Consider the following 24,231-nt stretch of genomic DNA (forward strand, 5'->3'; position numbering starts at 1 on the left):
ACTATGGAGTATCCTTTAATTTTTCTTTTTTCCTTAAAATCTATTATGTTATTTGCTAATACTTTACATCAGCTTCCTTTTGATTATTGTTTCTCCAAGGAATATCTTTTTTCTTACATTATAGTAAAATACACATTACATAAAATTTACCATCTTAACTATTTTTAAAAAAAATTAATTTATTTTATTTATTTTTGGCTGCATTGGGTCTTTGTTGCTGCACGCAAGCTTTCTCTAGTTGCAGTGAGCGGGGGCTACTCTTCGCTGCAGTTATGCGGGCTTCTCATTGTGGTGGCTTGCTGCAGAGCATAGGCTCTAGGCGTGCGGGCTTCAGTAGTTGTGGTGTGCAGGCTCAGTAGTTGTGGCTCATGGGCTCTAGAGCGCAGGCTCAGTAGTTGTGGTGCACGGGCTTAGTTGCTCTGCAGCATGTGGGATCTTCCTGGACCAGGGATCGAACCCATGTCCCCTGCATTGACAGGCGGATTCTCAACCACTGCACCACCAGGGAAGCCCCCTTAACCATTTTTAAGTGTATAGTTCAGTGGCATTAAATACATTGACAGTGTTGTGCAACCATCACCACCATCTATGTTCAGAACTTTTTTCATCTTCCCAAACTGAAACTCTGTATGCATTAAACAATACTCCCTTCCCCACCTAGCCCCTGGCAACCACAATTCTGTTTCTATGAAATTTTACTACTCTAGGTACCTCATATAAGTGGAATCACAACAGTATTTGCCTTTTGTGACTGGCTTATTTCACTTATCATAACATTTTGAAGGTTCATCTATGTTGTAGCATGTGTCAGAATTTCATTCCTTTTTAAAGCTGAGTAATATTCCATTGTACATATATGTCATATTTTGTTTATCCATTCATTTGTTGAATACTTGGGTTGCTTCCACCTTTTGGCTATTGTGAATAATGCTGTTATGAATATGAATGTACAAATACCTGTTCAAGTCCCTATTTTCAATTCTTTTGGGTATATACCCAGAAGTGAGAAGCCTCTTTTATAGTCCTTTTATTTTCATGTTTTCTACGTGTTTGTGTTTAAGATTTAGTTGTAAACACTATATATAGCTGGATTTGATTTGCATATCCTTTTATCATCTCTTATAACAGGTAACTTTAATCTGTTTGTATTTATCGTGGTTTTTGTAGTATTTGATCTTATTTCTTTGATTTTACTGTTTAGATGACTTTCTTTGAATTTTCTTCTTCCTTTATTTCAATATTATCTCCTATTCCTCCTCTACCCACTGAGTACATCTTCATTTTGTCCTTGCTGTCCTCATTAGCTGGTATAATATTCTATGTTGGTAGTTATTTTCTACTCATCACGATGAAGATATTGTTCTATTATTGTCTGGCATTTAATTTGCTGATGAAAAATCTGCTGTCAATATAATTGTCATTCCCTGGAAATAATCTGTATTTTTTGGTATCATTTAAGATTTTTCCCTTTATTTTTGGATACTCTGAGGTTTTCCTACAATGCCTAAAAGCAAAGACTTTCTTCATTTATCCCAGGCATATCTGATCTAACAATTCATGTCTTTCTTCAACCTCAGAAAATTCTGAGTACTTTAAAGTTTTCAAATTTCTTTTCAAGTATTGATTATCTACCATTTACTCTACTCTCTACCCAAAACTCCTATTAGACACACATATATCTTCTGTCTCTCTTAACATCTCTGTCACAGATACATATGATATATACTTATCTCTATATCTATCTATGTCTTTGCTACTCTGTGCTACGTTCTTTTTTTTTTTTTTTTTTCTGCAGTACGCGGGCCTCTCACTGTTGTGGCCTCTCCCATTGCGGAGCACAGGCTCCAGACGCGCAGGCTCAGCGGCCATGGCTCACGGGCCCAGCTGCTCCGCAGCATGTGGCATCTTCCGGGACCGGGGCACGAACCCGTGTCCCCTGCATCAGCAGGCGGACTCTCAACCACTGCGCCACCAGGGAAGCCCTGTGCTACGTTCTTGTTGAATATCTCAGTACAAAATTCCTAATAAGTCAGTCAACTATGTTCATGGTCTATCTCATAAGCTGATTTTTTATTTCAATGATTATATTTTTCATTTCTAAAATGTATAACTGGTTTTTACAGTTAGCTGTTTTTGTTTTATTTCTGCCTGTTTCTTAATCTCTTCTTTTTATGAATAAGTTATTTCTTCATCTCGCTTTGAGGACCCTTAAACACAAAAATAATTTTCATGTTTCTATTGTTGATATGTCGGCTCTCTTAGCATTAACATTTTTCGTATATTTGGGGGTTTTGGTTTGCTGATTAATTTTCAGTGTGTATTGTGTGTATGGGGGGCGGGGTATTTGTGTTTTTTCTCTTCTACCCTCTCTGTGTTCACCTATATTATCTATTCATTTTATTTTATTTTATTTAAAGTAAAATTATTTTATTTTATTATGTATTCATTTTAGAGATGTCCCAGTTCCCCAGTCTAGGATAAGATTTTTAAATCACATTTCAGAATTTCTATACCATGATGCTATTTGGGATAGCACAGATTCATTACAGAACTAATAGTGATGTGGTATGACCATGCAGCATGGTCATAAGGCTGCATCTGCAGGTTTCTGGCTCCATAAGCCTTCACGTTGCTAAACACTGTAGTTCTTGATGGCAGTCAGCAACATTTATTTTCTGCTTCCTCTGCCAAGGAAGATGGGGCCTTATTTAGATCCTAGCATTAAGCAATAAGCCTGGCTCCCATTATATTCTTTTGCTCGTAAGAGTCAAATTCCTTGAAGCCTCATTTCCAGACCTGGAACCTAATAGGTCTAATCATTCATTTCCTTTCATCATCATGTATTTTTGTTTCATTTCTTGACCACAGTAATTTTTAACATGTTTTTGAGATTATCAATATCCTTTTAGTTCTCTCTTTTTACATTTTATCTATTGTTATCTGTGTGGGCAGAGTGTATATCTCAAAGGTGATAAACCCACTAAGCCATCTAGATCAGAGGTTGAAAAATACTTTAAAAAATCCATACATAAAATCATGTACTCTCTGATACACTAGCTTGTCTCACCAAGTTGTTCAGGGGAATCATTAACCACAGTTAAATAAATGAATTTCTGCTGCTACTCACCCTGGAGCAGGCATACAGAAAAGCACACATTGATCAACAATCACCAACTACTGTTTTGAAAGTCCTTGTGACTTTCAGTACAGGGCTGACATTTGAAATGAACTGTTTTCTCAATTCAAGGCATCTAAATATATAGAGTACAGCCCTCCTAATTGGCAAACAGGTGGGTCTTCCATGAATTCTCCATTTCAACTACTTTGGAGGATGTCTGACTATTTATTTGAAGTGTGCCTCCAGGATACTCTGAAGTATCCCTTAAACTATATTTTGTGTCACCATATAGACTACATTCTACATTTTAAATTAAACCAACACAAATATATTTTCTAAATAATGGCAAAACGTGCCAACAAATTACCTAGCTATTTTTGCATGATGTGGCAGGACAAAATTAAATTTATAAAAAATGTATCAATGTAAGTATGATATAATAAGTTATAAAATATACTAAATTTAAAACTGTCAAAAAAATTGTCATGGTCATTGTATAAAATCTAAGATTCCCCCCCATGTCCAGTAGTCAGTTTCAACAAAATTTTCAACTTGTTCTAGCAGCATATCATTTAGTATCTACAGAAACAAATACTTTTATATTCATTACCTATTTACACTTCTATCATTTGTACTTATTGGTCTCTCTATATACCTTTGGTCTCTAGATGAAGTAAAATTAGATGACGATACGGACTGAGATTGTAACTGTCTCCATGATGTAAAAGGAGTCAGGACAGAAAAAGAGATTTCTTCACATACTCAGACACTTTCTTCCAACTCCTACTTCGTACTTTCCATTTATCAATAAGGCCTCATTATGATAACAGTGTTCTGTCTCTGGCATTTTTAACGCAGTACCTTTTTTCTCGAGACTACCATCTCCTCGTTTACCATTTTTCAATATTACTTCTCAGTCTAATGCCCCTTGCTTGCTAACTTTCAGGTAATACTTCCCTCTCAAGCCCAGTCTAACCTCATGTACCTTTCTATACTGCCATGGATTCCTAATAGCTAAGCCCCTGCCCTGGATCAACTACAAGATTTCTATTCTATATTCTCATGTTATAGAAAGGGGTCACAAACTCAAATGCCTCCAAGTATCAGACAAGCAAGATAATTGGATGTATTATGTCAAAGTGGGATTATGAGAAATGGGACAAGGCAAGTCTCATTCTAAACCGAATAGTCATAATCAGTTCCAATGATTATGTCAAACAATCTGGTTTAAGAGAATTAGAGACTGGGAATTTTACATGAAATCTCTTGACTTTTAAATACTGGCAACTATTTCAGATTTTTACAAATCACTGTGTGGACTGAACAACACTAATATGCTAGCTGGATATGGTGAAGTGTCATCAGTTTTCAATCTCTGCAAAGAATTATTTTTGCTATTTAACAAAGTTTTGGAAACAGAACATATAGATATAGCCTAACACAAGATCACTTTCTTCAAATTCCACTAAAGGCTGGCCATTCCTATAAGGCTTAATCTCCCTAATGAACAGATACACTTATCCTTTATTTGCTATTCTAAAGGTTCTCTTTTACCTATATTAAATACAGATGGAAAAGTGAAGTTAACAATTAAAACTACAGAGGGAATTCCCTGGCAGTCCAGTGGTTAGGACTCCATGCTTTCACTGCTGAGGGCCCAGGTTCAATCCCTGGTCAGGGCACTAAGATTCTGCAAGCCACACAGCATGGCCAAACAAACAAACAAAAACAATTAAAACTATAGAGAAAAAAAATGCCCTTAATGCTTATTCATGAAGAATAAAGTCAGAATAAAATGGAAAATATTTTTAAAAGACAACAGAAATGGAAATTTAGTATATAAAAACTTAATACACACAATGAAACAAAGGAGGAAAAATTGTTGTTACAAATGCATAGTGTTTTGCCTAACAGGAGTCTGATAAAAGTTTGTTTATAAGTTAATATATTAGTAAGAAAGAATTAAGTGTGAAGAATTAAGTATCTGTCCAAAAACTTAAAAGGGGAATAAAGTGACAAGTCACAAATAGCAAAGAATAAAATAAAAGGCAGATTGAAAGTTAAAAAGTGGCAAAATTAGTAGTTGGGTTTTTGGAAAATTAAAAAAAATTTAAACAATCCATAAACTACAATTTAAAAAAAGAGAGAGACTATAAAAGATTCAGGACTAAGAATTTTAGAATAAAGAAATTAAAAGTAGGGAACTTCTCATGTATTATATAATTTATGACCAAGTAATCATTTTGATTGTGTGACTAACTACAGAAATATAAAATTCCAAAAGTAATGCAGTAAGTTTAACAAATATTTACTATGTATATGCAAGGCTGGGAAAATAAAAAAGAATAAGACACAGTTCCTGCCCTTGTGAGTTACCACTCTAACAGAGACGACATGTATACAAACAGTTATAGGATTCAGGACACACTACCCAACATTGAGGTCCTTTAATCTTTTGCCTTCCAGATTTAAGGAAACCTTTTCCTCTTATCTCTTAAGCTATCTATAACACAGCAATTTGGTGTTATTTATCTTTATTCACAAAAGTGTACTCTTGTGAATAAAGATAAAACAACTACTTTTTCTCCCTACCTAATCCCTCCAGAATTCAGGAACTCTTAGTCAGAAATCTTGTTTTCATGGCAATATAGTTATTTTAAGTTCAGTAAGAATCTGCTCTCCTTGTAATAGAACACAGTTGGAAACTTTGGCTGTATTACCAAGGCTCTGACTAGAATGTCATATTTGAGAATGATGCATAAAATCAGATATGACCAGACAGCTTCATGGAACTAGGACTGGGTTTAAAGTGTCAATACTTATGAAGTGCTCCCATCCCCCCTCGGAAAAACCAGCTTATACCTGGTATACAAAGTTCCCAGTCTTACAGATGAATAAGGAAGGTCACTTCCTGGCAGGCCCAGGAACTTCAGGATATCTGTGAACCTCAAGAAGATACGAATTGTCTCTAGGTACTGCAGGCGAAGTCTGAAGGCGAGTCTCTGGCTTGGCTTCCTCACCCCCGGAGGCTTTTAAAGATCCAATCTGAGAATCCTTATGAAAAGTTCCAGCAAAGAAAACTCAAAAGACCTATGTGGTCAATCACTATTCTTGCACTCACATAAATAATCAGGCCAAGTTTAATGAGACTAGACTTATTTTAAAAAATAGTCTTTGATTATCTTTGATAGAAATGGGGTGACTATAGAGAGAAAAATGATGCTTCAATAGAAAATGACAGTAAACCCTTGTGGCTATTTATTGTCTTTAAGATCTTGTTACCTACCTGCAAACTAGACTAGATGCAGAATCCTTTTAGTTTCCTTCAATATCTGGCTGCAACTCTCCAAATTAAAGTTTCCAATTTTTCTCACCCCTTCTAACTTTGAATCACTAAAACTTAAAACTGTCCTTTTCCCAAAGCCTTGCAAGCTGAAGATGGACAGTTTGATATAAACTTCAGAGAAATCACCACAACAGTTCATGTATGGACAACCTTTGTGCCTGTTGCCATTTAGGCCACTTAGAAAGTTCAAAAGATCACCTGATGACATTACCAGATATTCAAGGAAAAGCTGTCATATTGCCAATGCAATATGAAGCATCTGAAGATGCTTCAAGTCCAACATCTAGAAAATCTTCTTGATTGACTGTCTTCTGGACTAAAAAACCAAGTTTACAGTTTGTAACCAACCATTAACCTTTGTTTTTCTTATGTTTCCCTTGAAATACCCAGGACTGAGACTAGTTCAATGGGTTATGGAGCAAGCTAACAACTCAGTTTCTGGATTGTGAAACTTCATATGGAAGTTTCAGACAGGGGAATGACAAGTTTCAGGACATGCAACCTGAAAATATAGCACCTTGAAATATTAAATATTTCAAGCTGAAGGAATGTGAGAAATGGCATGTGCAGAAAGGACTTTCTGACCTTCCCCTGAGGCAGGTCATAAAACCCTCATGTGAGTGGTACCCTCCCTATACCTGGAGTAAAGGAATATAAGGATATATAAGGATATCCAAGACAGAAGAACATCAAGAAGCATCTGAACAAATGAGTCTTGCTAAATTTCTCCCAGTTTACTACACTTACTTCATATCCTTTGTCCTATCATATCTTTCCACTCTTCATCAAGCTTATTATAAAAACATTCAACGGTAAGTATTTAGCATTGATTGGAAAAGGAATCGTTGGTCCTAAAATCTGTCTGTACCATAGTGAGATACCAGATTGCACCATTTAATTATGTAACAGCTAATAAAAAAAACAAAGAATTTGGAAGGAATATTCAGCTGTCTAAGACTCCCATTAATTTGGGCAAGATAAATACATTTCTTTTGAAGACTGAATAACAAATTTGTTGAAGCGTTCTCAATTGGAGAGGGAAATGGAATATTACTCAGCCATAAAAAGGAACGAAAATGGGTCATTTATAGAGATGTGGATGGACCTAGAGACTGTCATACAGAGTGAAGTAAGTCAGAAAGAGAAAAAGAAATATCGTATATTAACACATATATGCGGAATCTAGAAAAATGGTATAGACAGCCTTATTTGCAAAGCAGAAATAGACACAGACGTAGAGAACAAATGTATGGATACCAAGGGGGAAGAGAGAGGTAGGAGGAATTGGGAGATTGGGATTGACTTATACACACTATTGATACTATGTATAAAATAGATAACTAATGAGAACCTACGGTATAGCAAAGGGAACTCTACTCAATGCTCTGTGGTGAACTAAACGGTAAGGAAATCCAAAAAAGAGGACATATAGCTGATTCATTTTGCTGTATGGTAGAAACTAACACGACGTTGTAAAGCAACTACACTCCAATAAAAATTAATTTAAAAAATAATAAATTGGAAGGGGAAATTAGCCTAATAATATAGATTTGCACTTCGAACACTTATCTAGAAGAAACAAAAAGTAGGCAAATATGTTCCTAATTCTGCATTAATTATTAACTCGGAGGGCTGAGCCCATGAAGTTCCAGACATGAATAATGATCACTCATTTGTATCAAATCTATAACTTGTTTATTGGCAAAGGAAACCTTTTCTTTATGAACGGGTCACTAAACACGTTTTAGACTTCAGAGATAATTCGTGAAAAAAGGAAACTTTCGCAGTATACTGTCATTCTCATTTACCATTTCAGTTACTTGGAGGTAAAACTTACCCTAATGTTAACCTAAAATATTAATCTTGAAAATGGATTTTTAAGAAAGAAGATATCACTCAAAATAGAAAAAAGACAAAAAATACTACATATACATTTCATTGATTCTAAGATGGACTTTTTCACATTTAATACTGCTAACATCAGGGTACATCTTCAAATCAGTGATGTGTCATAGTGTAATTGGCAGCAACTTTTTTCCTTTCTTGGTGGTCAAAAAAAAAAAATGTGTTGGGACTTCCCTGGCGGTCCAGTGGTTAAGACTCCACGCTTCCTTTGCAGGGGACACGGGTTTGATCCTGGTTCAGGGAACTAAGATCCTGCAAGCTGTATGGCATGGCCAAAAAAAGAAAAAGTGTTGAACTTAAAATTAATGACTTTCAGATTCAATGAAATATGTGATCTATCTTCTGCCTTTTTCTGTTTAAACTGAATGGATATCTCTCCCTCTGCCTCTTTTTTCCTGCCTTTAAAAATGTATCTTAAAGAATCTCTTACTTTTCTGTAATATTTGCATGAGTATTAAGTGTTGTGTGTATGTATATGTATTTTACATATACATATTATGTAAACATATAATTTTATAGTTAGACATATTATGGAATATGTTGAAATTAGGGAATTTGAAGTTATTTCACTAAGGGGAAGAGACAATAGAGAGGAAATTCTCAGTAAAAGGGTGGGTAAACTCATACAGTATTTCCATAATCATGTTTTGGTTTGTACCAATAGCTTATTGCACAATGACCTGGAGAGAGCCACCTTGACACTGACTGAAAACAAAACGAAGATTAAAAACTTTCTTGGATATCATGTTCCAAAAACATTTTATTCATCTTATATTTTTTCTCAGTTATATCTAAATGATGTCAGTAATAATAATGCCAATTTCTCTAAACTAAACCACTTCTGCATAAATCATTTTTATAATGTAAAATGATTAAATTTTCTGTACTACTACAGTAATTATTTCACATATATACGTACTGTTTACATTTTTTTAAAAATAAAAATTCAGGTTTAACCATTTATTTGGGTCTCCTTTTCCTTATGAAGGGCCCTGTGTCACGTTAAATAAATTTGTAGTTTTTTTCCCTGTTAATCTTTCTCAGTTTAATTTTCAGACCCAGCCAGGGATCCTAAAAAGGTCATGGAAAATTTTTCCCTCCCCTTCAACAGTTAATTACAAAATGATGTGGTATATACACTAATGATAATATGTTCAATGGGTTGAAGTACAGTTGACCCTTGAACAACATGGGGGTTAGGGGTACTGACCCTCTGCACAGTCAAAGATCTACATATAATTTAAAGTTGCACCTCCATACATGCAACCACATCCTCAGATTCAATCAACTGCAGACTGCGTAGTACTGTAGTATTTACTAACCAAAATATCCACATATAAGTGGACCCATGCAGTTCAAATCCATGTTGTTCAAGGGCCAACTATACAGTGAGAAGGGAATGATTGATTTGGTCAGGACAGTAGAGATATGAGAAGGGCTTTATCAAATAGATGCCAGCAGAGCACAGCTTTAAAGTACGATTAGGAGTTTGCCAGAAATAGAACAAGAAAAGGAACTATTAAAGAATTTTTCCAAAACTTTAAAAGTATACAGGAGGTAGTGTGATAAGTGAAAAAGCAGTGAACCTGAAGATAAGGGACCTAGATAATAGTCCTGGTTGTTCCAGTATTTGCCTCAAGTAAATTAAACACTCTGGATCTAAATTTTCTTGTCTGTAAAATGAAGAAATCACATAATAGTGGAGTCTCAAACTTTAATGTAAATATAAATAAGGTCTAGGGTAGGGTCTGAAATCTTCTTAACAATCACAGGTGATGTGGATGCTGCTAGTCCAGAGTAGTGAGTGATACGTCATTAGATTATCTCTAATGGTTCTATTAGGAAACCATTGACCAAAACCACCCACCTTGGCCAGACATGATAATAACCAACTGCATGAGTAGTCTCACAACAGGAGGTCCTGATAATGAACACAGTGCTGCCACCACAAACCAACCAGGAGAATTTGGTTCCCAAAGAAGGGAGGAGACACCAGTCCATAATATGTCCTGCCAACCTCCCAGAAACCCTCCTGCTGGAAACCATCTTGACTGAGAGATGCACACGCCATCAGGAAGGGCCTTGAATAGGACCAAATATGGGCATAGGCAAGATGACTGGCCAGAGACAACCCAGAAAGCTAACCCTATTACCATAAAACCTGAGACTGCAAGCCACGTGGCAGAGCAGTTATCCTGGGTTCCCTTACCTTGCTGCTCTCTGCTCAAGCACTCCTTTCCAATAGTCTTTTGCTTTGTCAGTAAATGTGTCTCCATGGACAATTCATTTCCAAGTGTTAGATAAGACCCCACTCTAGGGCCCTGGAAGGGGTCCCCCTTCTGGTAACAGTTCCTTGTATATACCTTAAATATTTGTTTTCTATTCTATTCTATTTTATTTTTCTTTTTTGGTCACTCTGCGCAGCATGCAGAATCTTAGTTCCCCAACCAGGGATGGAACCCGCACCCCCTGCAATGGAAGCACGGAGTCTTAACTGCTGGACTGCCAGGAAGTCCCAAATGTTTATTTTAAATAATTCTTCTACTATATAGAAACTTTTAGGCAAATATGATTTTGAGAAGGATAAAACCAAAGAAGAAACCAGTAAGGATTAAAAAAAAGGATAAAATTGTAATTAAAACTACATTTGAGGCTAGTCACAGAACTTGATAAACTGACAGTGAAATTCTTCTGGAAGAACAGAGAAAAATTTAGTTTTTTAAAAATTTTAAGGTAGGTTCAGATTATTATAAAGCAATATAATGAGCCTCTGTTTTGAGGAGGTGGAAGTTAAGTATACATTTATTTTTTACTGTGACTTGTTCAGGACCACGTTTTACAAAATGCCTTGTTTCCTTTATTATTGTTTCTGGAAAGGAAAGTTCTATTAAAATTGTTTTAGTTTGAATATAGAATAGTTTTTTAAATTAAGGCTTATTTTGAAAAAAAACTGTGTTTAATTCAAATGTATGCCAGTACCTTCCAAGGTAAGGTAATATTCAGAGACAGTTGTCCTGATCAGATGGCTTAGAGAAGTTTCTGGAATATTCACATTCGAAGATTCCTTATTAATGAATGTCTTTGACTTAAATCTAACCAAAAACTGCAACATTATTCTTTGTACATTTTCATTATATAGTGTTAACAAGCTTAGTTGCAAACAAATAAAATACTTAAGCTAAAAAAAAAAAAAAAAGAGCAATGTAATGAATGTGTATTGCCTATGTAATGAAGCCTCCATAAAAACCCATGGAGATTTGGGGAGATTGGCATGCTTGGAACAGGCATGGAAGCTCTGTGCTGTCTATGCAACTCTTCCATATGGCTCCTCCTGAGTTATATTTTTTATAAGCTGGTAATCTAGTAAGTAAAATGTTTCTCCAAGTTCTGCAAGCTGCTCCAGCAAACTAATTGCACCCAAGAAAGGGGCTGTTGGTACGTTAGATCTTCATCCAGTCAGTCAGAAATATAGGCAACAATCTGGACTTGTAATTGGCATCTGAAGTGGGGGAGGACTGAGCCCTTAACCTGTGAGATCTGAGGCTATCTCCAGGTAGATAGTGTCAGAATTGAGTTAAACTGTAGATACCCAGCTGGTGTTAGAGAATTGCTTAGTGGTGTGGGAAAAACCCACACACATTGGAACTGGTATCAGAATCGTACCATATGCTAGGGATAAAATCAAGAAATGGAAAAAAATGGAAATTTTAGAGAGAGATAAAAATAGTGAAATAATTTAATGTGAGTTTATGTGTGTATAAGATAAACCAGAAGTAAATATCACAAAGGGAAAATAAATAATAATCCTGGGACAAATGGTTATCAACATAGAGAAAACTAAATTTGGATCACTGTATATTCCAAAGAGGTCAAATAATCCATTCGTGGTAAAAAAAAAAAAAATGAAAATTGAGTAGTATATTTACGGCCAGAAAAAGGACAGATGATTTTCAATAAAAGAAATGAAAGTTGTCATAAGAGTCAAGATGGATATGTTGGAATATACACAAATAAAAACCTATTGTGTTAAATTCAACTAAGTTGTAGGATACAAGATCAACAAACGAAAATCAGTCATAATTGGAGAAATGTGGAGGAAAGGGAACCCTTATGCTCTTGGTAGGAATGTAAATTGGTGCAACCACTATGGAAAACAGTATGAAGGTTCCTCAAAAAATTAAAAATAGAATTACCATATGACCCAGAAATTCCATTTTGTGTATTTATCTGAGGAAAATGAAAACACTAACTTGAAACAGGCACCCCCATGTTCATTGCAGCATTATTTACAATAGCCAAGATATGGAAACAACCTAAGTGTCCGTTGGTGGATGAATGGACAAAGTAAGTGTGGTATATATATGCAATGAAATATTATTTAGCAACAAAAAAGAATGAAATCTTGCTATTTGCAACAACATGGTTGAACCTTGATGGTATTATGCCAAGTGAAATAAGTAAGTACCATATGATCTCTTTTATATGTAGAATCTAAGAAAAAGTAAAACAAACAAATAAAAATCAAGCTCATAGGGACTTCCCTGGTGGCACAGTGGTTAAGAATCCGCCTGCCAATGCAGGGGACACAGGTTTGATCCCTGGTCCGGGAAGATCCCAAATGCCATGGAGCAACTAAGCCCATGAGCCACAACTACTGAGCTTGCGCTCTAGAGCCCGCAAGCCACAACTACCGAAGCCTGCATGCCCTAGAGCCCAGCCCGCAAGCCCACGTGCCGCAACTACTGAGTCCACGCACCGCAACTACTGAATCCTACGTGCTGTAGGGCCCATGTGTCGCAACTACTGAGCCCATGTGCTGCAACTACTGAAGCTCATGTGGCTAGAGCCCGTGGTCTGCAACGAGAAGCCACTGCAATGAGAAGCCTGCACGCTGCAACGAAGAGTAGCCCCTGCTTGCCACAATTAGAGAAAGCCCACAGCAATGAAGACCCAATGCAGCCAAAAAGAAAAAAAAAAAAAAAATCAAGCTCATAGATACAGAGAACAGATTGGTGGCTGGCAGAGGTTGAGGGTGGGGACATGGGAGAAATGGGTGAAGGGACATCAAAAGGTAAAAAGGGAAAAAAATGTAGTTGATGTAAAATACTTATAAAATTTTTGAATCATATTCAAAATATTGACTTTTTATATATATATATATACACATGTTTATATATATATGCTAATGTATATAACATAGGTATATTTTTACAGTATATTTAAAAACACTATTATTTCTAAAAGAGTGAAAATAAAATACCATTCTAAGATGAACCCAAATATTAGCATATTCTTAGAAATTTGCATTAAAATTTTTTAATTTTTTATTTTTTTATTTTTTTTATTTTTATTTTTTGCGGTAGGCGGGCCTCTCACTGTTGTGGCCTCTCCCCTTGCGGAGCACAGGCTCCGGACGCACAGGCTCAGCGGCCATAGCTCACGGGCCTAGCCGCTCTGCGGCATGTGGGATCTTCCCAGACCGGGGCACGAACCCGTGTCCCCTGCATCGGCAGGCGGACTCTCAACCACTGCGCCACCAGGGAAGCCCTGCATTAAAATTTTTAAAACCAAAAGCCAAGGAAACAAATAAATCAGTCATATTCCTATGCACTAGCAATGAACAATCTGAAAAGGAAATTAAGAGAACAATTTGATTTACAATAACATAAAAAAGAATTAAATGTTTAGGAATAAATTTAACCAAGGAGGCGTAAGACTTGTACACTGAAAACTATAAAAACTGCTGAAGAAAATTAAAGATACCCTAAATAAATGGAAAGACATCCCATCTTCATGGATTGGAAGACCTAATATTGTTCAAATGATAATACTCCCCAAAGCAATCTACAGATTTAATGTAATTCCTATTAAAATCCCAACTGTCTCTTTAGTAGAAATAGACAAGCAGATCCTAAAATTCACATGGAATTGTAAGAGATGCCAAACAGTCAAAATAATCTTATAAAGAAGGGCAGGGCCTCCCTGGTGGCGCAGTGGTTGAGAGTCCGCCTGCCGATGCAGGGGATACGGGTTCGTGCCCCGGTCTGGGAGGATCCCATATGCCGCGGAGCGGCTGGGCCCGTGAGCCATGGCCGCTGGGCCTGCGCATCCGGAGCCTGTGCTCCGCAACGGGAGAGGCCACAAGAGTGAGAGGCCCGCATACCGCAAAAAGAAAAAAAAAAAAAAAAAAAAAAAAAAAGAAGGGCAAAGTTGGAAGACTCACACTTCTCAATTTCAAAACTTACTACAAAGTGACAGTAATCAAAACAGTGTGCTCCTGGCATCTGGTCTCAATGGAACAGAATTAAGAATCCAGAATAAACCCATACATGTGTGGTCAACTGATTTTCGACAAGGATACCAAGACTGTTCAATGGAGAAAGAAGGTGTCTTCAACAAATAGTGCTAGGACAACTGAATACCAATGCACAGAAGAACACAGTTGGATCCTTACCTCATACCGTATACAAATATTAACTTAAAATAGATCAAAAACTTACATATAAGAGCTAAAACTATTATTGTTGTGACCATTTTGCAATGTATACAAACGTTGAATCATCATGTTGTACACCTGAAACTAATATAATATTGTAAATCAATTATACCTCAAGTTAAAAAAAAGAGCGAAACTATGAGGTTCTTAGAAGAAAACATGACCTTTTTGATTTGGCAAAGGTTTCTTAGATATGACACCAAAAGCATGAACAACAAAAGAAAAACAGATAAATTGGACTTCATCAAAATTAAAAACTTTGTGCATCACAGGACACTATCAGAGAGTGAAAAAACAAACGATAGAATAGGTAAAAATATTTGCATATCATACATCTGATGAAGGTCTAGTATTCAGAATATATAAATAATGCTTAAAACTCAACAGCAAAGACAAACAACCCAATTTTAAAATGAGCAAAGGACTTGAATATACATTTCTCTAAAGAAGATATACAAATGGCCAACAAGTACATGAAAAGATGCTCAATGTCATTAGTCATCAGGGAAATGCAAATGAAAATCACAATGAGATACCACTTCACAGGCGCTAGGATGGCAACAGTAAAAACAACAGCAACAGTGGAAAATACTGATAGTGTTGACAGGGATGTCAAGAAACTGGAACTCTCGTGCATTGCTGATGGAACTGTAAAATGGTGCAGCTGCTGTGGAAAACAGTTTGGCAGTTTCCTATAAAGCTAAACATAGAATTACCATATAATCCAGCAACTCTACATCTAGGTACACACCTAAGGAATTGAAAACAAGTGTTCAACAAAAGCTTGTAAATGAATGTTCATCGCAGCACTATTCACAATAGCCCAAAAGTGGAAACAATCCAAATGCCCATCTACAGATGAATGGATAAACAAAATGTATTCATACAATTGAATATTATCCAGCCATAAGAGAAATAAAGTACTGATACCTGTGACAACATGGCTGAACTTTGAAAACAGTATGCTAAGAAAAAGAAGCCAGACACAAAAGGCTACATATTGTATGATTCCATTTACATGAAATATCCAGGATTCCAGGTGAATCCATAGAGTCAGAAAATAGGTTAGTCATTGCCAAGGACTGTGGGTAGGAGAAAATGGGGAGTGACTGCTTAATGGGTACAGGGTTTTCTTTTGTAGTAATGAATACTTTCTGGAACTAGACAGTTGTAATGATTTCACAACATTATAAATGTACTAAATACCGCTGAATTATGCACTTTGGTGAATTTTATATGTATTTTACCACAATTTTAAACTTATCTTTAATTTCTAAAAAAATCATTTGCATGATATAATAAAGTCTCATATCACAAAAGGCAGAAGAGGAAACTGAAGTACAGTTAATTTATCAAAGGTTAGCATCTGAATTATTGATAAAGATTTGACAGAAAGGTATAGGATCAACCTCCAAAGTTATCAGGCTCAGTGGTCAAAACTGATGCACAGATTATATACCAAGATATAACTATAGTATAATTCCTCACATAAAAATGGACAGGCCACCAGAAAGTAAATGCCTATTAAAACACCCTTAAGGAATCATTATATTCTAAATGCCTTACAAAAGAGTTAAAAAGCAAATGTGGCCAGGCCTTAGGGAAATAAATAAAAGTAAACATCTCTAGTGACATTGTGAAACTGTTCTAGAGAACAATCTGACATTATGTAACAGGAGCTATAAAGTTAGTCAAGTACTTTGACCTAATAAATTCAGTTAGGGGACTACACTTTTAAAGGAATACCCAAAGTAGGAGAAGCAGGAAATAATTTGAAAAAAAGATATTCATAATCATGACATCTAACATAAGAAAATATGAAATAATTTAAATAATCAAAGAGTAGAGCTAAATGTACTATTATTATTGCCTAAACACAATGGAATATATGCATATGTCTACGTGTGTGTATATGTGTATATATATACATTTTTAAATGACAACTACATAACTATTTGATAGGTTAAAACGCATGTAAGAAATAATGCCAAAGTAAATCACAAAACAGTGCTCACATTGATTTCAACTCTATATATACATTGAAAAGAATTCGGAGTAAGATTTTAAAACTCAATAGGCTCTTTCAAAAATAAATTGTAGGGAATTCCCTGGTGGTCCAGTGGTTAGGACTCCATGCTTCCACTGCAGGGGGCACAGGTTTGATCCCTGGTTGGGGAACTAGGCACCCACATGCCACACGGCACAGCCAAAAAAAAAAAAAAATTGTGGAAAGTAGTAATTTCCTGGTGATCATTTTCCAATCACATTCTTTACCCAAAGACTGGTTAAAAAAAAAGAGAGGTAAGACAACAATAACAATTTTTATAGAATAAACTATAAGTAGAAGAAAATCTTAAGTGATCAAATTAAGATATTTTATCTTAGTAAGATTCTGACCTTACTAAGATTCTGACCTTTGAAGCCAATTCCCCAACAAGATTTGGAGGAAATATTTTTTCACTGTATTTAAAATGTTAACCGTATTCTTGTAAATAAAAACATTTTTTATATAATACTTTAGCCAAGATACATGGATACGTTTTAAAATGTTAACTGTATTCTTGTAAATAAAAACATTTTTTATATAATACTTTAGCCAAGATACATGGATACGCTTTAAAATGTCAAGGAAGGAAAGTCAATTAAATGTACACAAAATATCTATTCATATAGATGCAGAAATATGAATAACTGTCATAAGACCAATTTAAAAATGTAACACTGTGGGGCTTCCTGGTGGCGCAGTGGTTGAGAGTCCGCCTGCCGATGCAGGGGACACGGGTTCGTGCCCCAATCTGGGAGGATCCCACATGCCGCGGAGCGGCTGGGCCCGTGAGCCATGGCCGCTGAGCCTGTGCGTCCGGAGCCTGTGCTCCGCAACGGGAGAGGCCACAACAGTGAGAGGCCCGCGTACCGCAAAAAAAAAAAAAAAAAAAAAGTAACACTGTGCAGTTATCACAGTAGAAACAACCTGTGTACAAGTAAATGCCTAAACACTGCTCTGAAGAGTTGTTGCCATAGAAGCCATCATTAAAAGTAAACAAAAGCAAACTGGAGCTTTCAGACATTCTGTCTATTCAGAAGTTGAAGGGAAGAAGCCTTAAAAATCAGAAGCAGTGGGCTTCCCTGGTGGCGCAGTGGTTGAGAGTCTGCCTGCCGATGGAGGAGACACGGGTTCGTGCCCCGGTCCGGGAAGATCCCACATGCCGCGGAGCGGCTGGGCCCGTGAGCTATGGCTGCTGAGCCTGCGCGTCTGGAGCCTGTGCTCCGCAGCGGGAGAGGCCACAACAGTGAGAAGCCCGTGTACCGCAAAAAAAAAAAAAAAGCAGAAGCAGTGAAAAGTACAGTTTAAGAGAGCTGGTCTAAGTGCCACTGTCCTGTCCCCAATTCTGTCTACTACCGGAATTTTTTCTTATACATCTTGAAAATCTAGTAATTAGAAAATTATGCAGATTAACAGGTATTGTCCATTTATCATAATCAATACCTCTGAAACAATTAAGCAAACATTATTACACAGTACTATGAATTTGTTCAATTTCTTTCACTTCTAACACCTAAATGAAGCAAATTGCAATTGGAGAGAATGGAAAAGGAAACCACATTGAACTTTCTACCATGGCAGTCTTTATTTCTTCCAGAACTCATTTTTCAAAACTCTTTATCTTCCCTCCTTTCTAATCAAAGTTTTCATATATTAGCCTAACAAAATATATCTTCTCTCACTTCTCAGAAAAATTTTACATTCCTAAGAACTAATAGCATTTTAAAAATCAACTCACCTGAAATTTATTTTTTAACACTAGAGAACAAGAGAAGTTTTTGAAAGTGTTCTTTAAAATATCTCTATCCATTTAAAACCTACTTTTCTTTTAAATTTTACAACCGCCATACTTTCTCTTTGTATGTATATAACTTCACTATACATCCATTAGTTAGAGATTATAATAATGAAGACCTTAATTCAGACTTGTAAATAAATATATTATATTTAAAGAAATCTTTTCAGCATAATATTCATCAACTGATTCTTACTTTGCTTCAATTTATGGAGATCACCGGCTCGATCCTTAGTAGCCTGCTTTAGAATATCTGCTTGAATTCTGGGTTCACTCTCCAAGTTAGGGCCTGGAATTAAATGTTGAAGAGGATTGGAAGGCTTCTGTTTTGAAGTTCTGGGGTTTCCATTGTGGTTTCCATGAGAATCTATGGCATAAAAACATCAAATTAAGGTCATATTTTGCAGAAGAATTTCATAAGACCTACCTGAGAAAAGGTAAGACACTGTTATCTGATACTGGGTAGTCAGGTAGCTTTTTTTTAAAGCTTTATCTTATTTCTTTAATCAAATCTTATAACCAATGTGATTTTAGTTGTGTGAAGTTTACTAATCATTCCCAGGTGGGTATCTTTAGTATTGATTATAAACCTGTGCATCAGTGGAATATATATCAATAGTAGAAACCCAAAGATTAAAATGGTAGTGATACCTGTAACTTTTCTTCCCTCCAAATTCTATATTGCTGTCAGAAATCTCCAAAATCCAGTAAGGCTTTTAGAATTTTTAATCTTGAAGTCATTTTCATCTACACAGCGACACAACTGTTAACTCTTGATTCTTTCTTATTAGTATCTCCTGGATATAACTTTTCTTTCCCCTACCTCCCTTTTTAACTCATCAAAGCCTCGATTTAGATCTTTATTACAATTAATTTTAATCATATCAATTCTCATTTTAGGGGAACATTTCTATAAAACTGAGTAGGTATTCAGTAGAAAACATACAGATAAGTACAGAGTAGGGAGTTTAATACAGGCAGATCTCATTTTATAGAAGGCCTCTGTGAGATAAACGAAATTTTGGAGAAGGTAAATACATATATACTAGTAGTGATGAAAGGGAACGTAGTCCAGAGTGGCAGAACAAATAATTCTTCCACTCTTAACAGTCCATTAAGCAAAGTTCATTTTGTAATGATCTCTCCCTGAGCTTTTATCAGTCATTTGATAATATACAAAGTTAACTAGAATAATGAATGATACTTCACTGTGCTGCTAAGTGACATGTTTTATTCACTATGTAACAATACATGACCAGAAAATTGATTTTCAAATGGAATTTTAAGAATAAAACTTCATACCTGGAACCATATTTGGGGAGAGAGGTTGTCCAGTTGGAAGATGGGAGATTACTTGATGACTTTCATATTGAGAAAAGGAAACAGGGGGTTTCTTTAAAGCTAAAATTAAAAACAGATCCATATTATTCCCCGTTATATTATGGTTTCTAAATACCAACCACCATGAACCTGTTTACATTGCACTAATCCTATGATGCTTACTCTAATTTTGTAATCCTTATAGTTGGTATATTAACTAATTAATTTATGGTTACTAATTGATATATTGCACCATCCATCACAGATTTTGATGATCAATAAATCTGACCAGAATACAAGATAGGAATTCTGTCTTGTTCATCACTATATCTCGAATATCTAGAATAGTGCCTGGCATATAACAGGAGCTCAACTAAAATTTGATGAATGAATAAATAAATGAATCTCTTCAGATACAGTGAGACCTTTCTATATGGGTAGTATAAATAAAAATTGACATTTATAGATTAGGCAAAGCTATGAGAATATGCTACTCTAAGTTGCTCAGATTTTAAATAAAAATTAAATATGACTGATTCAACAAGCTCAGATTTTATTTTTGAAAAGGGAATTTTTTTAACATCTTTATTGGAGTATAATTGCTTTACAATGGTGTGTTAGTTTCTGCTTTATAACAAAGTGAATCAGTTACACATATACATATGTTCCCATATCTCTTCCCTCTTGTGTCTCCCTCCCTCCCACTCTCCCTATCCCACCCCTCTAGGTTGTCACAAAGCACCGAGCTGATCTCCCTGTGCCATGTGGCTGCTTCCCACTAGCTATCTATTTTACGTTTGGTAGTGTATATATGTCCATGCCACTCTCTCACTTTGTCCCAGCTTACCCTTCCCCCTCCCCATATCCTCAAGTCCATTCTCTAGTAGGTCTGTGTCTTTATTCCCATCTCACCCCTAGGCTCTTCATGACCTTTTTTTTTCCCCCTTAGATTCCATATATATGTGTTAGCATACGTTATTTGTTTTTCTCTTTCTGACTTAATTCACTCTGTAGGACAGACTCTAGGTCCATCCACCTCACTACAAATAACTCAATTTCGTTTCTTTTTATGGCTGGGTAATATTCCATTGTATATGTGTGCCACATCTTCTTTATCCATTCATCCGATGATGGACACTTAGGTTGCTTCCATCTCCTGGCTATTGTAAATAGAGCTGCAATGAACATTTTGGTACATGACTCTTTTTGAATTATGGTTTTCTCAGGGTATATGCCCAGTAGTGGGATTGCTGGGTCGTATGGTAGTTCTATTTGTAGTTTTTTAAGGAACCTCCATACTGTTCTCCATAGTGGCTGTATCAATTTACATTCCCACCAGCAGTGCAAGAGTGTTCCTGAAAAGGGAATTTTTAAGTTTTGTATAAAAAGCTTTACTAGCCAAGATGTACTTACTTAGAGTTGGGACTTTCTTCTCCCTTAAGAAATAAAGGCAATAGGGAAAGAGATCATTTTTCACTCACTCCACTGCAACCTTGGGCAGCTTAATGTGACAGAAAGGCAGAGAACAAGAAGGAAACTAGACAGAAGGCAAACAGATAAAGAGAAAAAGAACAGAGAGCCCATCTATAAGATATGGTTAGTGGCACATTTTATTCTTCTAAAACTTTGGTGTGGCAGACACGATGCTTTGTGACCCCATTTCATTATATTTTTCCTAGGCACAGAGGAAGATCAGGCTTCCTTACTTTTATGTGCCACGAAACTGGGTTCTAACCATAAGAATGTAAGTGAAACAGAATGAGCCACTTCCAACTATGCCAATAAAATCTTCTGTGCAAATCGCCTACGATCTCTCTTCCCTGCTGTCACAAATTAGAAGGCTACATATGAGGATGGTGGCATCAAATAATGGAAGAGGACACTGCTTAGAGAGAGCTGCAAAGAGAATCATGCAACCTGCATCAGTCTGTAATGTGAACAATAAATGAAACTTTATTGCTTTAAGCAATTGCAATTTGGGGATTATTTGTTAATACAAAACAGCCTTGTCAGTCCTAACTAGTATACTTGGGTTATTTTTACAATCCTCAAAGTTTATTTCGGTAACTGTATTTCATTTATTATTATATAGATTTCTAAACTTAAGGACCCAAGAAGTTTAAAATTCACTCTAAGAAAGCAACCCATTCAAATTTACAGAAAATTGAGGTTTTCTATATCTTACTGTGTTCCCCCATTTCCTTGTTTGTATTGCCAGCTGCAATGCCCAACACCCACCACTGCACATAAGACAGCTAAATAACAACAATCAGCTAACATCTTTAAAGAGCAGTACTTTCCCAGGTTTAACACCATTTTGATTTGCTAACAGACTCTGAGGACAACTAAGCGTCTGGTAGATATACTGGAAAGAGAAGTCAGTCACAATGTACAAACTTGTGGATCACTGTTGGACCCTAGCTGGCTCCAGTACTATATAAGCCAAAAGACAAAAGAGGGTACTTTCAATACTAATCAAGAAGTGATCATACATGTTCTTAGCTTTATTTAATAATGCCTCCTGCCCAAGAACAAGGTGACTATTCAGAGGCAAAACTATGAAGATTTAGATAGGTAGAAAAAGCTGGATTAAAAAGAGCCTTTATATACGGGTTCAATCCCTGGTTGGGCAACTAAGATCCCACATGCCATGTGGTGCAGCCAAAAAAAAAAAAGAAAGCCATTATAAAACATCCAGAGGAGTTTAGAACTGATACACAGGCATACCTTTGATATTGCAGGTTCAGTTCTAGACCACTGCAATAAAGTGAATATCACGATAAAGCGAGTTGCATGCATTTTTTTTGGTTTCCCAGTGCATATAAAAGTTATGTTTACACTATACAGTAGTCTATTAAGTGTACAGTAGAATTATGTCTAAAAAAACAACGTATACACACCTTAATTTAAAAATACTTCATTGTTAAAAAATACTAAACATTACCTGACCCTTTAGCAAGTTGTAATCTTTTTGCTGGTGGAAGGTTTGAAATATTGCAAGAATTACCGAAATGTGACACAGAGACAATGAAAAGAGCAAATGTTGGGAAAATGGTACTGATAGATTTGCTTGACACAGGATTGCCACAAACCTTCAATTTGTCAAAAACACAATCTGTGAGGTACTGTAAAGCTAAGCACAATAAAACACGGTGTGTCTGTAGTAGAAACTATACAGTCAAGCCTTGACATCCATGGGGGACTGGTTCCAGGACACCCGACCCCACCCCCATGCTCAAGTCCCTTAGTCAGTGCTCCTTATCCATGGTTCTGCATCTGAGGATTCAAACAACCACGGAGTGCAAATATAGTATACAATCTGAGGCTGGTTGAATTCACCAAGAAGGAACCTGAGGACGTGACTGTGGTAATATGGAGCCTTATAAGTTTGACGTGAATTACTACATTTCTGTAAAAATTTAGAAAAATAGAAAACCAGAAAGGAATTTAAAATGAGCTGTAATTCCACCACTTAAAGATAACCACTGCTACCATTTCAAGATTATCTGTTTTGTTTGTTTGTTTCTGTACATTACACCATATACCTTAAACAAAATTAGGACACCATCATATATACTATTTTATAATCTGATTTTTTTTCTTTTTTTGTTATATAATCTGATTTTTTATTTCATATTTATATACATTTTTCTATGTCATCCCATTTTCCTCTACAACATTCCTAAATGGTAGTACTGAGTCCAAACTTCCAACTTACTAGGTTTGGCTAGAAAGATCTGGGTAAAGAATTGCCACAAGGACTTTAGAGTGCCATAAACTGCATCAGCTAAGCTAGTTGGTGGATAGACTTTTACTACTTAGAAAAAGTAATGTGTGTTCTGTAAACACTTTGGTTTCTATGCTTTCACTGTGACTTGTTTATTTTCCTAGAAAAATTCCTTTAAAAAAAACTCCAGCCTTTTTTTTTGTTGAACTAAGGGGAGAGGTGATTTATTTATATCCAGGACAAGACAGAGTCTTTCCCAGGAGCCAGAATTAATAGTTACAGTTAGTGGTACCAAAACAAATGAAGATCCGGAATATTACTAGTGGACTTGGACACAAACTAAGACTGCTGATCTTGCTCTCCGATTTTGGATAGGATTCTTCAGACTTTTTTTCTATACACATACAGGTATCTAATTTTTCCTCCACAAAAATGAGATTATATTGTACGTGCTTCCTTGTAACCTTCTTTTTCATTAAA

At 36.0% G+C, this 24,231-nt stretch overlaps 1 protein-coding gene across 2 annotated transcripts in view; it reads right to left on the minus strand.

Annotated features, from left to right (window-relative positions):
- GOLM2 (golgi membrane protein 2) overlaps positions 1-24,231 on the minus strand; it is a 115,008-nt gene that overhangs the window by 20,813 nt on the left and 69,964 nt on the right. For both annotated transcript variants that reach the window (XM_081227099.1, XM_081227098.1), the window contains exons 7-8: positions 20,007-20,105; positions 18,901-19,071 (exon numbers count right to left, since the gene is read on the minus strand). In XM_081227099.1, coding sequence (XP_081083225.1) covers positions 18,901-19,071; positions 20,007-20,105 — 270 coding nt within the window. The remainder of the gene's footprint in view (positions 1-18,900; positions 19,072-20,006; positions 20,106-24,231) is intronic.

The sequence above is a fragment of the Mesoplodon bidens genome (genome assembly GCF_964165515.1).
Source record: "Mesoplodon bidens genome assembly, chromosome: 3".
NCBI classification, from domain to species: Eukaryota; Metazoa; Chordata; class Mammalia; order Artiodactyla; family Ziphiidae; genus Mesoplodon; species Mesoplodon bidens.